This window comes from Silurus aristotelis (genome assembly GCF_946808225.1).
Source record: "Silurus aristotelis genome assembly, chromosome: 12".
NCBI classification, from domain to species: domain Eukaryota; kingdom Metazoa; phylum Chordata; class Actinopteri; order Siluriformes; family Siluridae; genus Silurus; species Silurus aristotelis.
Window position 1 is genome coordinate 2,846,504 of NC_139585.1, and position 16,655 is coordinate 2,863,158.

Consider the following 16,655-nt stretch of genomic DNA (forward strand, 5'->3'; position numbering starts at 1 on the left):
CTCCATGCTGCTCTCTGTACCTCTCTCTGCACTACACTGGTAGCTTATTAATTAAGGAATTGGACTTTGCATCAGAAGGTTGTGAGGTCAAATCCCAGCCCCACTTAGCTGCCACTGCTGTGCCCTGAGGAAGGCCCCCATAGCTGCTCAGTTTATTGAACGAGATAATCGCTCTGGATAAGGACTTCTGCCAAAAGTGTGTGTGTGTGTGTGCGTGTGTGTGTGTATGCGCACGTGTGTGTGCGTGCGTGCGTGTGCAGTCAAGTGAATCAAATTCAGTAGCACTGATTAATTGCTGTAATTTTTCAAGCCATGACATCATAGTAATGAAGAAAAGATTACTCGAATTCAGCCCTCTGGACTTTTGCGACTAACTCACACACGCGCACACGCACACACACACACACACACACACACACGCACACACACACACACACACACACAGACCCTTTAACTAAAAGAATGTGTTGTAAAATGAGGATCTGAGCAGAAGTTAGAACTCTGTTTCATTCCACTTTCACCAAAGCAGCATTTAGTAAAGGGTGAGTGTCCATTTTTATCCATTTATAGTTACAAGGAAAGTTAAATAAATAAAAAAAAATAAAAGGAGGGAGGGAAGAAATGGTATATAATGAATGATGGAAGAAAGAAAAAAATAATGATAATGGTGTAAGAAAGAAAAAAATTAAGAAGGAAGAAAGAAAGAAGGAAAGAATGAATTTGAGTGCGAAAGACAGAAAGAAAGAGAAACAGAGATGTTGAGTAAATAAGAAAGAAAAATAAATTGTCGGAGAGAAAAAAGGAAAACGATGAGTTTGCAAAAAAAAATTGAGTAAGAAAAAGAAACAAGTGAGTGGTCAAGAATGATATTTTAGTTAGAAAGAAAGAAAAATGGAGACTAAATGTGGAATTGGATGTTAAAAAAAGAAGCACATAGCAATATAATGGTCAGGTGTCCACAGAGCTAGAGTGTATGTAGAGTTGTGGTATTTATGTTGAATAGAATAAATAGCTTCAGGGTAACATTCTGTAATGCAGCAATTTCAACAGATTAATACATCAGCAGAAAGTAAATAAATATAACCGAATAAACAAATAATCTACAGTGGAAGTGCGTAATATTTGTTTTCTATTTTATGATGTACAGTACATACATATAAAACAGCAACATCCCTATAAATGTTGCATAAACAATTTCTTTACAATAACAAGGATTTAAAAGACCATTTACTTAGCAACCAATGCATGTAATTAGCTCCTAAAGATCTTGTAAAGGCTTCAACTTGAGAACGTGGTTTTTGTCACAGTATCATCTGACGATGTCATCCTTAGGCTTAAAAGAACGTTGGACGGTGGATGCGTTTCCTTAGCAACAACTAATTTCCGATTGCCTAATCAGAGAAAATAGTAGAGCTGCCATCTTGGAACTGGGGACTCGACTCGAGCACAGTGCGGAGTTTGTACCAGAGAAAAAAAAAGCCATATTGCGAAATGCTAAAATCGAACTCTTTCTTTCCACACTGTGATCCCTATTAACGTATACGCTACACACCAAATCAGGGATGAGTTTTGATTGGTCGAAAGGTGTATACAATTGCGTTACTGTTTCGATACAACTTGTCTACTGAGCACAAAGCGCTTTGTCCGTTAGAAGCCAGAAAAGGTATCATTCCTTAATTAGGCAGCATTCACACTGGAATCTCCTTCACTAAATGTTCAATATGTTAAAAATCTTTGGCCATATTAACAGCTATATGATTTTTTTAAAGCATTAAAGGAGTCCACATCATTTTTTAAATCCATGTACTCGAGTCAAATTCAGCACAGAACCTTGCCTTTAGGTCGGATTTTCTTCAATTTCCCAATTACAGTACATTTAAACCCTGCCAGCAAATTATGTATAACGTCCCAGAGCATCGAATTCCTAAGGCAGCTGACATTCCCGATTCAGGTGAAATCCGTGCAGTGTGAGCAGACCGAGTTTCACCCGAGACACGACAGCCAGAACAAGAATTATGATTTCGGGGGGGGGGGGAATGCGGTTTGCCCTAAAATGTCCTGGCGAAACCCCGAGCCGACTTGAAATGTAATGCTTCATCACATTGTTCTGATTTCCCTTCGAGACCATTTGTTGGTGACACTAAGCTTTGTTAAAGGCTCGATTATTTCTCCACAGACTCCACACTTTAATACACGATCCGTTGGCTAATAGATTGAATGGCGTGTAATAGTTTCATATTAGTTTGACATGGGAATTGAAAAGTCGTAGTTGTACGTGGGTCGTATGTCATTAGTGTGAAATCAAACCTCGCTGTTTGGACCGCTTGAATTGTTCTTTTGAATTGAGTTCAAACGTATTGGTTATTACCGTACCACGTTTATAAAGCGCATGTCATCTTCTGAAACGAATGGAATTCGATTATAGTGAGACACAACAGGACATATGTTAGTGTTTTTTTTTAGATTCACTGAATGTGGATATATCATTAGTCTGACAGCTTGACTCCGATCCTCCATCCTGCACAGCTGAAAATTTCTCACAAAACCTGGTTATACTCCGATATGTTTTATATCATTGAACTATAAGGTTGTAAGAAAACAAAATTACTCTCAAGTCCAAATCATTTCAATTTACTTAACAATGTCAGAGTTAAATTTCAAGCCACATAACTTCAAGCTGAAGTAATTTCTCAGATTGAGTCATATCGAGATGATTTACCTTTTAGTCCATCTAGAGTCCATCTAGTTCCCGGGCACAGTTAAAATTCAAGTCACTTGTACCCTACACCGTCACCTCAAGTCACTTGCTATAGTCCAAATGAACTCTGAGGCTGTGAATCTCCAGACACCTTTCCTTCAATCCAAATTGATTTTTAAATCTGAAACTCAAACTAAATTTAGCTAAATCCTGAAACTTGAGTCTCAAGTAACATGCTCTAAAATCCAAGTAACATTACAAGTCATTTCTCAAAGTCCTAAAAACTCAAATCTTTAAATCTCTTCTGCTCAATCCAAATCATTTTGAGTCACTTGAGTCCAAATTTTGTCCAGAACCAGTTCTTAAGTTAAATTTGAGTCACTTGAGTCTAAATTTAGAATTTATTTTTTTTATTATTAATCCTCATGTCCACCAGTCCATGTTTGGTCACTCTCTAGACCTAGCTTATGTTTACACCATGTGTAAGTTCAAAAGCCACATGATTTTTACTTAAATATGGAGTTTTTTTTTTTTTTTTGACGTGCGAGTTTCTATAGCAACGAGTTTTCGGTTTTCTTATTTTGGGCTTCACTTGCTGGCATTACCTTTAGAATGAAAAAGCTCTAGGGCACACTTTATAAGTGTTAGAATGCCCCTGGAGACCAAGTCATAACCTTTTTCCACCATGATTAAAAACAATTCATATGCTTATGTCATGACATTGTCACATCCAGAGGTTTTATGTAAAGTCTCGTAGGCCTCCAAAGCCCATGTTCTAGACTCAAATCTGAGTTAATCCACAGTTTTCATGACTTTTCTTATATGCAGTTTAGTGAATGACATGAAAATGAGGCCGGTCTGCTTGGTTAGACTTTTTTTTTTTTTTTAAACGTCATCGATCACTTGTATAGTAGGCTCTGATCTGTCCATCATTTCCTGATTATTCTTTCCTTCCTCTTCTCGGACTGGAATTCCCAGCTCTCCACTTTCCTGCGTTTCCATGTTCTCCTGTATAACGTTACAGGCGATTTTGGTGGTACTGGAGCACACACACACACTGCGCTATGCTTATACACTGAGCTCTTTGTGTAGTGAAGTGTGTGGTTGTCCTGCGAAGGTGTTTCCTGATGTCGTTACAGGAATAAGAGCTGACATGTGAAAGTGCTGTTTTCTTGGTCGGTTAATTGCAACGAAAACAGACTTTAACAAACACTTAAAGGCAGCTATACTACAGATGGGCATGCTGATAATTTATTCTCACACACACACACACACACACACACACACACACACGCTCATGCTACACGGTATACGTTGATATTATAATGGAACAGGCAACTCGCAGCATACGCAATTCCACAACATATGTTCCAGTTCATGCAGAGGACACAGGGACAGATATACTCGCAGAGCCGTCTGGTTCTCGGAGGAAACCCTGTTAAGTATGTTTTCACAGCGAGTGCATAATGAGGGTGTCTGGCCTTATAGGCTGTATTACAGGAGACATGAGAGATGAAATAGAGCGTTTTATCCCAGACCTCTTCTACCTCCTGCCTTCCATTCCCATTCATTCTCATCCGTTTAGAGCTCATTCTCAGTTTCAGCACTTCTGACAAGCAGTTTTCTTTTATTTAACATAAACCTGGTAATGATAAAGCCGTCGGACTAAAGGGTTAAGGAAAGTGTGTGTGTATATGTCTGGTGCACCGATTTATTAGAAGTGCTGATATATTCGTGGACATTGCAAAGTTTTGAATTGTTGAAACTGTGAAATTTAAGTCCACTTAAAGCTTGAAATTACTTAATCTCAAGTCCAAGCTTCAAATGTCTTCATTTCAGAGCCACATCAAGCCTGACATGTCTTAATCTCAAATCCACATCAATCTACAAGTGTCTTAGTCTCAAATCCACATTTATTTTTAAGTCTACATACAGTCTTAAGTGTCTCAATCTCAAGTCCACATCAATCCTCAAATGACTCACTCTCCATGACTCCATGGACTCGAGTCCATGTTGAGTGTTGTTAATTTACCCTCCGGTCCATGTCAGGTAATGAGACCTTTATCTCATGAGACTTCCACTCTAGGCCAAGTTAAGGTCAAAGACAGGTCATCTCTTAATTTACTTAAATCCTCAATGCCACATTGAACTTCAAGTCAGTGATTCTCAGGTCAATATAAAGTCTTGTTACTTAACTTCTAGTCCAGATAGTCTAACGTTAGTTAGCGTCATGTTATTTGCAAATGAATGCAATTAATATACAGTGAGGAAAATAAGAATTTGAACACCCTGCTATTTTGCAAGTTCTCCCACTTAGAAATCATGGAGGGGTCTGAAATTCTCATCGTAGGTGCATGTCCACTGTGAGAGACATAATCTAAAAAAAAAAATCCAGAAATCACAATATATGATTTTTAAACTATTTATTTGTATGATACAGCTGCAAATAAGTATTTGAACACCTGTCTTTTGGCTAGAATTCTGACCCTCAAAGACCTGTTAGTCTGCCTTTAAAATGTCCACCTCCACTACATTTATTATCCTAAATTAGATGCACCTGTTTGAGGTCGTTAGCTGCATAAAGACACCTGTCCACCCCATACAATCAGTAAGAATCCAACTACTAACATGGCCAAGACCAAAGAGCTGTCCAAAGACACTAGAGACAAAATTGTACACCTCCACAAGGCTGGAAAGGGCTACGGGGACATTGCCAAGCAGCTTGGTGAAAAAAGGTCCACTGTTGGAGCAATCATTAGAAAATGGAAGTAGCTAAACATGACTTGTCAATCTCCCTCGGACTGGGGCTCCATGCAAGATCTCACCTCGTGGGGTCTCAATGATCCTAAGGAAGGTGAGAAATCAGCCCAGAACTACACGGGAGGAGCTGGTCAATGACCTGAAAAGAGCTGGGACCACCGTTTCCAAGGTTACTGTTGGTAATACACTAAGACGTCATGGTTTGAAATCATGCATGGCACGGAAGGTTTCCCTGCTTAAACCAGCACATGTCCAGGCACGTCTTAAGTTTGCCAATGACAATTTGGATGATCCAGAGGACTCATGGGAGAAAGTCATGTGGTCAGATGAGACCAAAATAGAACTTTTGGGTCATAATTCCACTAAACGTGTTTGGAGGAAGAAGATTGATGAGTACCATCCCAAGAACACCATCCCTACTGTGAAGCATGGGGGTGGTAGCATCATGCTTTGGGGGTGTTTTTCTGCACATGGGACAGGGCGACTGCACTGTATTAAGGAGAGGATGACCGGGGCCATGTATTGCGAGATTTTTGGGAACAACCTTCTTCCCTCAGTTAGAGCATTGAAGATGGGTCGAGGCTGGGTCTTCCAACATGACAATGACCCGAAGCACACAGCCAGGATAACCAAGGAGTGGCTCTGTAAGAAGCATATCAAGGTTTTGGCGTGGCCTAGCCAGTCTCCAGACCTACACCCAATAGAGAATCTTTGGAGGGAGCTCAAACTCCGTGTTTCTCAGCGACAGGCCAGAAACCTGACTGATCTAGAGAAGATCTGTGTGGAGGAGTGGGCCAAAATCCCTCCTGCAGTGTGTGCAAACCTGGTGAAAAACTACAGGAAACGTTTGACCTCTGTAATTGCAAACAAAGGCTACTGTACCAAATATTAACATTGACTTTCTCAGGTGTTCAAATACTTATTTGCAGCTGTATCATACAAATAAATAGTTAAAAAATCATACATTGTGATTTCTGGATTTTTTTTTTTAGATTATGTCTCTCACAGTGGACATGCACCTACGATGACAATTTCAGACCCCTCCATGATTTCTAAGTGGGAGAACTTGCAAAATAGCAGGGTGTTCAAATACTTATTTTCCTCACTGTATATATATATATATATATAAGTCTTCATAAGGCTCATGTTTCTATTTTCAAGTCGATGTTGAGTCTCAGTTCAGTTGGCCACTTTGTCAAGTCTTATCTTAAAGGTCATAAGTTTTAAGTCTCTTATCCAAAAGTCCATGTCAAATCTCATCGCTTAACCAGATTCAGCCTTGAGACTCGTTTCTCTTGAGTCCTTTATTCTAAATTTCATGTCAAGTTTGCTGTTTCTAAATCCATGTGGAGACACGTACTATTAATTATCAGGTCCTTGTGGAGTCTACAACCAACTTACAACCCTGAAACTGTGTAAAATGTAAATAAAAACAATGCAATCATTTGCAAATCTTGTAAATCCATATTCTATTCCGATAAAACAAACACACAAATATCAAATATTTAACCTGAGAATAGTTACCATTTAAAACAAAGTGTAATTTAGAAATTTTTCAAAATGTACACGTTTTCTGTCCGTATACATCTGGGAGCTGAGGAGAGAAATTGCTGAAGTTTTAGGAGAGGAATATTCTCCCATATGTGTCTGATACAGGATTTTAGCTGCTCAACAGTTCTGCGTTTCCTTTGTTGTGTTTTTCGTTTTATAATACAAAAAATGTTTTAAATGCTAAAAGGTCTAGACTGCAGTCAGGCTGGTTTAGCACCCAGGACCTTCTACTACGAAGTAATTCTATTGTAATAGATGCAGTTAGAATTGTCTTGCGCTAATGTCCAAGGCCAACTTGACATGTGCTTTAGAACGTGACTCAAATTGGCAGTTTAAACATTTAATATGTATTCTATGTTCTATTGGGAATAATATATGGGTTTGAGATTTGCTTTCTGTTTTTTTGTTACATTTTACACAGCATCTCAACGTTTTTGGAACTGGGGTTGTGCTCTGCATCAAGTCTCAAATCACTTGCACTCAAATCCAAGTTAATAAAGTGTCAGTCTCATTTAAATCTCCATGGTCAGAACTGCTGTGATACAGGATTATTAATTCTCAATACATAACACCATCATCAATACATAACACCAGGTTTGGAGTGGTGATTACTTATACATTTCTATCAGATGTTTGAGGGTTTTGAGCATGCGAGACCATCGGTTCAGGACTGCAATGACATCTCGCACTCCATTCAGATGGAGCGTTCTGCTTTTGGCAGCCGCTATAATAACAGTCATGAGCGTTTATGTATTGGCGTGCATGCATATGGCCCTGATCAGCACTGCGACTGGCCACCGAGGATCGTCTTACTGATGAGTAATTTGGGCCGCCACGGCCTCTGATTCCACCTCATTTTCTGCCCCCTCTTTCTCTCGTTCTCTTTCCAGCCCCCCCATTCTGTTTTAGTGCTCCCTTTTTCTCTTTTCACCCCCCTCCCTCTCTCTTTCTCTCCTTAGCTAGTTATCCACTCATATTACATACATCTTCCAGGGGCTTTGGCGTTTGTGCCAAAAAAACTCCAAACACTTCCATCCGAATCAGCTGGTATTATTTTTATACGTTCGTGTGCGAGTTTCTGATGGTTAAACAGCACCCTGCATTATTGCTTTGCATAGTTAGCCTGGCGTAGTGTAGCATAGCACCCTCATCAGCGCCTGTGATTGGAGGCCATCCATCATGTCCGAGGCGGCGTAGCGGGCGAGAGGGAGGAAGTTTAGACGCCACTGCTCGGCCTCGGGTGCACTCAACACGCTCGTAAACACGTCAACAGATTAAAGGTGCGGTGAGGTGAGGTGAGGTGACGTGAGGGGGAGTCCCGCTCTCGTCTCGCTCGGCACTCGGATGTTAATTACCGAGACGATTCAGAAGGAACTGAAATTAAGAAACTGTAGAAGTTTTTCTGTCTATAAGCCAACTGCAAAATTAATGACTCATTAGGCCTTAACAACAATAGAGCTGTCTGGTTTCGCTGAATGTGAAAATGTAAATCAGATGCTTTTAGATGTGTTTGATTTAAATATTAGATATAATGTGTTTGCCATCAAGTTTTTTATCTGCTACAGCCATTGGATCTCTTTATATCTGCACTACATTTATTACATTAGCTTGGGAGGGTCAGGTCTAGCTCAGTGCTTAAGACGTTGGATTTCTCATCAGTAGGTTGTGAGTTTAAATCCCAACATCACTAAGTTGCCACTGCTGGACCCTTAACCTTCAACTGCTTAGTTGTATGAATGAGATAATTGTAAGTCGCTCTGGATAAAGGTGTCTGCCAAATGTTGTGAATGTAGATAGATCGATAGACGGACGGACGGACAGGTGGATGGATATGAACTAACAACCTTAAGAGTGATCAAACGGAAGATCAAACGAAATAGAAGCCAATAAATACATTGTATGTACAACAGTACCCAAGATACAGTACTCTGTATGCATGTGTGTGTGTGTGTGTGTGTGTGTGTGTGTGTGTGTGTGTGTGTGTGTGTATATATATATAGGATTTCTGTTTGACCATTTTTATTAAAAGTATAAATAAATAAATATTAACTTTCTTTCGGCTTCTCCCGTTAGGGGTCGCCACAGCGGATCCTCCGCACGTTTGATTTGGCACGTTTTACACTGGATGCCCTTCCTAACGCAACCCTCCCCAATTTATCCGGGCTTGGGACCGGCACTAAGAGTGGCTGGGGATGGTTTCCTGACCGGGGATCGAACCCGGGTCGCAGCAGTGAGAGCGCTGCATCTTAACCACTAGACCACCAGGGGACCATAAATAAATATTAATGAGGTAAAATTAAAGATTTCAGCGCAACACGCGTGTATTCACATATACAGGAATATTTAGTCTTCATGCTCTGTGTTGACTTTGGTTTCATTAATAATAAACATAATAAATAATAATAAATAATATTCCTACATGCTCATGTTGATTATGTGACAGTCTGCATTTTCGATCTATGTCGTATTGGGAAATGAAACCCAGCCATTAGGGGGGCACAAGCCAGTGCACTCTTAGTGCCGGTCCCAAGCCTGGGTAAATGGGGAGGGTTGCGTTAGGAAGGGCATCCAGCGTAAAACGTGCAAAAATAAATATGCGGATCACAAATGAGAATTTCATACCGGATCGGTCGAGGCCCGGGTTAACAACGACCGCCACAGGTATCGTTAGCCGACAGGGTACCGGTGGAAATTGGGCTACTGTTGGCCGAAGGAGGAGAAGGAGAGGAGGAAGGCGTCTACAGAGACGGCAGGAAAAGGAGCAGTGGAGGAGAGTGGAGGTTCGGGTTGGTACTTTAAATGTTGGTACTATGACGGGTAAAGGGAGAGAGATAGCTGATATGATGGAGAGGAGAAAGGTAGATATGCTGTGTGTTCAGGAGACCAAGTGGAAAGGAAGTAAGGCCAGGAACATTGGAGGTGGGTTTAAACTGTTTTATCATGGTGTGGATGGGAAGAGAAATGGTGTACGGGTGATTCTGAAGGAAGAGTACAGTAAGAGTGTAGTGGAGGTGAAGAGAGTTTCTGATAGGGTGATGATCGTGAAGGTGGAGGTTGAAGGGATGATGATAAATGTCATCAGTGCCTATGCTCCACAAGTTGGCTGTGAGATGGAGGAGAAAGAAAGATTCTGGAGTGAATTAGATGAAGTGGTAGATGGTGTACCTAGGAAAGAACGATTGGTGATTGGGGCAGACTGATGAATGAGGAAAATCAGAGAGAGAGAAGGTTGGAGGATGTGGAGTTGGTGAAGCAGGATGTAGATAGGATTAGTAAGGAGGAAGTGAGAGCAGCGATTAAGAGGATGAAGAGTGGAAAGTCGGTTGGACCAGATGACATACCGGTAGAAGCGTGGAGATGTTTAGGAGAGATGGCAGTGGAATTTATAACCAGATTGTTTAACAGGATTCTGGAAGGTGGGAGGATGCCTGAGGAATGGAGAAGGAGTGTGCTGGTACCGATCTTTAAGCATAAGGGAGATGTGCAGACCTGCAGTAACTACAGGGGAATTAAGTTGATCAGTCACACCATGAAGTTATGGGAAAGAGTAGTGGAAGCCAGGCTAAGAAAAGAGGTGACCATCTGTGAGCAACAGTATGGTTTCATGCCGAGGAAGAGCACCACAGATGCCTTATTTGCTTTGAGGATGTTGATGGAGAAGTATAGAGAAGGACAGAAGGAGCTGCATTGTGTATTTGTGGATTTAGAGAAAGCGTACGACAGGGTGCCGAGAGAGGAGTTGTGGTATTGTATGAGGAAGTCAGGTGTGTCAGAGAAGTATGTGAGGGTGGTGCAGGACATGTATGAGGACAGTGTGACGGCAGTAAAGTGTGCAGTAGGTACGACAGACTGGTTCAGGGTGAAGGTTGGACTGCATCAAGGATCGGCCCTGAGCCCTTTTCTGTTTGCAGTGGTGATGGACAGGTTGACGGACGAGGTCAGACAGGAGTCTCCCTGGACTATGATGTTTGCAGATGATATTGTGATTTGTGGTGAGAGTAGAGAGCAGGTTGAGAAGAGCCTGGAGAGGTGGAGATATGCGCTGGAGAGAAGGGGAATGAAAGTCAGTAGGAGTAAGACAGAGTACATGTGTGTGAATGAGAGGGAGGGCAGTGGAGTGATGCGGTTGCAGGGAGAAGAGGTGGAGAAGGTGGAGGAGTTCAGGTACCTGGGGTCAACAGTGCAAAGTAATGGAGAGTGTGTTAGGGAAGTAAAGAAAAGAGTGCAGGCAGGGTGGAGTGGGTGGAGAAGAGTGACAGGAGTGATTTGTGATAGAAGAGTATCTGCAAGAATGAAAGGGAAAGTTTATAGGTCTGTGGTGAGACCTGCGATGTTGTATGGATTAGAGACAGTGGCATTGAGTAAAAGACAGGAGATGGAGCTGGAGGTAGCAGAGCTGAAGATGTTGAGGTTTTTGTTGGGAGTGACGAGGATGGACAAGGTTAGAAATGAGTTTATTAGAGGGACAGCACATGTAGGATGTTTTGGTGAGATTGAGATGGTTTGGACATGTGCAGAGAAGGGACAGGAATTATATTGGTAGAAAAATGCTGAAGATGGAGCCACCAGGTAGGAGGAAAAGAGGAAGGCCAAGGAGGAGGTTCATGGATGTGGTGAGGGAAGACATGCAGGTAGTTGGTATAAAAGAGGCAGATATAGAGGACAGGGTGGTATGGAGACGGATGATCCGCTGTGGCGACCCCTAATGGGAGCAGCTGAAAGAAGAAGAAGAAGAAGAAGAAGAAGTCGTATTGGCAAATGAACGAGACCAAACAACAAAGACTGAATTATTAAAAAGAACAAATTAATAAAGTTGTGCTGAAATTACAGGCCTCTCATCATTTTGAATGGGAGAACTTGCACAATTGGTGGCTGACTAAATACTTTTCTGCCCCACTGTGTGTGTGTGTGTGTGTGTGTGTGTGTGTGTGTGTGTGTGTGTGTGTGTGTGTGTGTGTGTGTGTGTGTGTGTGTGTGTGTGTGTGTGTGTGTATATGAATATGAATTCACAATTATATACAGTTATAATCAAATAGAGAAAATACAAATTAGTATTTAACTGATTCATATCAAATTAAGCGTTCCTTATATGAATAATGGGTGGGGCAAAAAGAACAGTTAATCAAAATTAATCAATCAATAATTTAATTGATTGTTTATACGTTGATTAGTGAATTACTGCACCCCAGACCTCCCACTTCCTCTCACCTACAGCAGTACCTGACTTTACTAACACCAGTTGAATGAAATCTCACACAACATCTAGTGGAACATTTCCCAGAAGAGTGGGCGTGGTTATAACAGCAAATGTGGAATGTGATGCTTAATAAAGAAGCACTTAGCATTCTTAGTCAGGTGTCCACAATCATTTGGCCTTATTTATTCATAAATAAATTAATACATTCATTTATTTCCATTTCCCAGTCTGGAGCTTTGGTCAGAGCCACAAGGTCAACAATGATACAATGTTCTTAAAGCAGAGAGGGTTAAGGACCTTGCTCAAGGGCCCAACAGTTGCAGCTTTGCAGTTGTCACAGTTTTTTTTTTGTCCTGTTTGTGCTACGCTGTGAGACGTATTTCGAGGCTCCGTCTAACTGGAACTCATCAGCAGGATGAGGACATGGGAGTTTCTAACGTAACATTATTAGAAATGGATTAGAAATGTTTGGGTATAGTGTAACACAAATCTGCCAGTAAACGGCTCTCGCTCGGATGGAGATGGAGATGGAGATGGCACTGATCCGATACCCAGGATCATCATCAGGCTCAAAACATGGAATATATTTAAGAATTAAAATAAAAAATAGCAACCATGAACTTGATCTACTCTTGAAACAAATGATTCAGATTCGGATCGGAAAGGATTCGTTTGGGAGCAGTAAATGTTTATACAGGGAGCTGATTGTATTTTTTGTGCTCGGATTTATTTGATTATACTTTCATTACGTTATTACGTTTGCGCTGTGTGTGAACGATGTGGTTTTGGGGAGTCGTGTGTTTATTCCTGGATTACGTTTTTGTGCTGTTTTGGGAAAATGGATTTCGTAGCCTCTTGGTTAGAAACATCAGATCCTTTAATTGTTTTACTTTTATGTGAAATTTGTGTAGAAAAACGTTGCAAATGTTATTTTATATTGCTAGATTTTGCCTTTTTGGGTTGTTTTTTCCCTCCGTTTATGTTTTATACTCTTCTCAAGTCCCCTAAGCTCTGTCTTTTTCTCCCAGCCTCCTTCACCCAGTCTCCTCCCAGTCTCCTTCACCCAGAATCCTTCTCCCAGTCCCCTTCTCCCAGTCCCCTTCTCCCAGTCCCCTTCTCCCAGTCCCCTTCTCCCAGTCCCCTTCTCCCAGTCCCCTTCTCCCAGTCTCCTTCTCCCAGTCTCCTTCTCCCAGTCTCCTTCTCCCAGCCTCCTTCACCCAGCCTCCTTCACCCAGCCTCCTTCACCTTCACCCAGTCTCCTTCTCCCAGTCCCCTTCTCCCAGTCTCCTTCACCTTCACCCAGCCTCCTTCACCCAGCCTCCTTCACCCAGCCTCCTTCACCCAGTCTCCTTCACCCAGTCTCCTTCACCTTCACCCAGTCTCCTTCACCTTCACCCAGTCTCCTTTACCTTCACCCAGTCTCCTTCACCTTCACCCAGTCTCCTTCACCTTCACCCAGTCTCCTTCACCCAGCCTCCTTCACCCAGTCTCCTTCACCCAGTCTCCTTCACCTTCACCCAGTCTCCTTCACCTTCACCCAGTCTCCTTCTCCTTCACCCAGTCTCCTTCACCTTCACCCAGTCTCCTTCTCCTTCACCCAGTCTCCTTCACCTTCACCCAGTCTCCTTCACCTTCACCCAGTCTCCTTCACCTTCACCCAGTCTCCTTCACCTTCACCCAGTCTCCTTCACCCAGTCTCCTTCTCCCAGTCCCCTTCTCCCAGTCTCTTTCATCCAGTCTCCTTCTCCCCGTCTCCTTTTCCAAGCCTCCTTCTCCCAGTCTCCTTTTCCCAGCCTCCTTCTCCCAGTCCCATTTTTTCCAGTCTCATTCTTCCAGTTCCCCTTTTTCAGTCTCCTTCTCCCTCTCTTTCTCCAAGTCTTCTCATCCTCAGTCCCATTGTTCCACTCCCCTTTTTTTCTCAGTCTACTTCGCTGTCCCCTTATCCCTCTCTTCTACACCCAGTTCCCCATTTCCAATCCCATCACTGTTTCAACAGTCATCAAACGTCTTTTGTTTTTCCTTCCATTTTTGTTCTCTCGTTCTCTGCTTTTCTTCATCCCTCCCTAGCGATGACCTCACTGTCGTCAGCTGACAGTCCCGTCACCTCTTGAGGCTACCGACTGATCCCCCTCCTTCTACAAAGGACCTCCGGTCATCTAATTGCCCCCATTAGTTTTGATTAGGACAAACCGTTTGGAGACATCAAGCGGGGGGCTGCGCTTTCGATCAGCGAGGCAGCGTTTAACTCTGAGCGAAGGACCTTGAGGAAATGCACTTATCCTCATCAAAATGACATTAGAAAATCATTAAAGGCAGCGCACCAAAACAGTGATGTCAGCTGGCTGGTGATATAGTGCAGAAACTCTGAGTGTGTGTGTGTGTGTGTGTGTGTGTGTGTGTGTGTGTGTGTGTAGATACAACTCAGACAATATTGTTTTAATCAGAAACCCGCAGTTGAATTGCACTCATCCTTTGCATGACAGCGTAGCTTAAATTCATGACTCATTGAATTGTTGTAAAAAAACAGATTGGGTGATGCTGACAGACTGATGAAGGACAGAAAAAGAGATGAGCGATTACATCTCTGTGTTCGTCTGGTGTTTATGTAAAGAATAAGTTGCTTTGGGATGTGCTGTTGGAATGAAATTGGTGATAAACTGGACTATTTTCTCTTATATCCTTAATACTACAGCAATAAAGTCACGTCAAACTTTTTATCCTTTTATAGGTACATTTCACGCTATGGGACATCTGAGAATTCCTGTTCCAAATGACCGTTATGGAATTCGGCATTATCTTCAGACCGATCGGGTTGAGAATGCAAAACTGGATCACTGTAAATCAATGTAAAATGCAGAAAAAAAATTGAGGTGAAATGATTGAAGTGTAATAGAAACAGTGGTCACTATGGCAACCCTGATTTCTGTACAGTTGTGTCCATCTCTAATAAACACCAAATTCAAATATGTGGCAGAAATGTAATGGAAAGAATGAATGATGGTTTGTGGACCATTTGATCACTTAATGGTTTGTTCGTGGTACTGTGTTTGAACAGGGGGCCACCATTAAAAAAGACGAAAAAACCGGCGCCATCACCATCGCTCGCATCATGAAGGGAGGAGCTGCAGACAGAAGTGGTGAGTTAAACCTGCTTATACTGACTCAATCAACCAGTAGCTTCTAGAGCTGAGACGAGAGAAACAAGTTCAGTACAAAAGTTCAGAATTGTAACCTTCTAAAATCTAACAGTTCATGTTCTCCCAGTTTCTTTTCTCAGTCCTTTTTTTTCCCTCTGTTCTTCTTCCACTTGTCTTCTTTTTGTCTACGTATCCATCTCTGTTCATCCCAGTCTCTTTATCCCAGTCATTTTTGTTCCTGTGTCCTAGTCTCTTCCTTCCAGTCTTTAACTGCTAGTCCCACACCCATATAAATTTTTTTTCAGTCTCCATTTCCAAGTCGTCTTCTTTTTGTCTCCTTATCATCTGTTTTTCCCAGTCTCCTCCTCCGTTTACTTTGCTCTTCCCAGCCTCCAATGCTCAGGCTCCAATGCCCAGTTTATAATACACAGTCTGTATCAAGTCAAGTCAGGTCAAGAAGCTTTTATTGTTATTTCAACCATACATAGCTGAAGCAGTACACAGTGAAATGAAACACCGTTCCTCCTGAACCCTGCGCTACATACAACAACATTTTATTGCCCAGTCTGGAACGCCCAGTCTTTAATGAACAGTTTATAATGTTCAGTACCCTTATCCCGGTTTGTAACGCCCAGTCCGTAAGTCTGTAACGCTCAGTCTGTAACGCCCAGTCTGTAAGTCTGTAACGCCCAGTCCGTAAGTCTGTAACGCCCAGTCCGTAAGTCTGTAACGCCCAGTCTATAATGAACAGTTTATAATGTTCAGTATCCTCAACCCAGTCTGTAACGCCCAGTCTGTAACGCCCAGTCTGTAACGCCCAGTCTGTAACGCCCAGTCTGTAACGCCCAGTCTGTAACGCCCAGTCTGTAACGCCCAGTCTGTAAGTCTGTAACGCCCAGTCTGTAAGTCTGTAACGCCCAGTCTGTAAGTCTGTAACGCCCAGTCTGTAAGTCTGTAACGCCCAGTCTGTAACTCCCAGTCTATAATGAACAGTTTATAATGTTCAGTATCCTCAACCCAGTCTGTAACACCTAGTCTGTAAGTCTGTAACGCCCAGTCTGTAAGTCTGTAACGCCCAGTCTGTAATGAACAGTTTATAATGTTCAGTATCCTCAACCCAGTCTGTAACGCCCAGTCTGTAAGTCTGTAACGCCCAGTCTGTAAGTCTGTAACGCCCAGTCTGTAAGTTTGTAACGCCCAGTCTATAATGAACAGTTTATAAAGTTCAGTATCCTCAACCCAGTCTGTAACACCCAGTCTGTAAGTCTGTAACGCCCAGTCTGTAAGTCTGTAACGCCCAGTCTGTAATGAA

At 42.1% G+C, this 16,655-nt stretch overlaps 1 protein-coding gene across 2 annotated transcripts in view; it reads left to right on the forward strand.

Moving 5' to 3' along the window:
• mpp7a (MAGUK p55 scaffold protein 7a) overlaps positions 1–16,655 on the forward strand; it is a 105,996-nt gene that overhangs the window by 47,292 nt on the left and 42,049 nt on the right. For both annotated transcript variants that reach the window (XM_083557496.1, XM_083557497.1), the window contains exon 7: positions 15,262–15,343. In XM_083557496.1, coding sequence (XP_083413622.1) covers positions 15,262–15,343 — 82 coding nt within the window. The remainder of the gene's footprint in view (positions 1–15,261; positions 15,344–16,655) is intronic.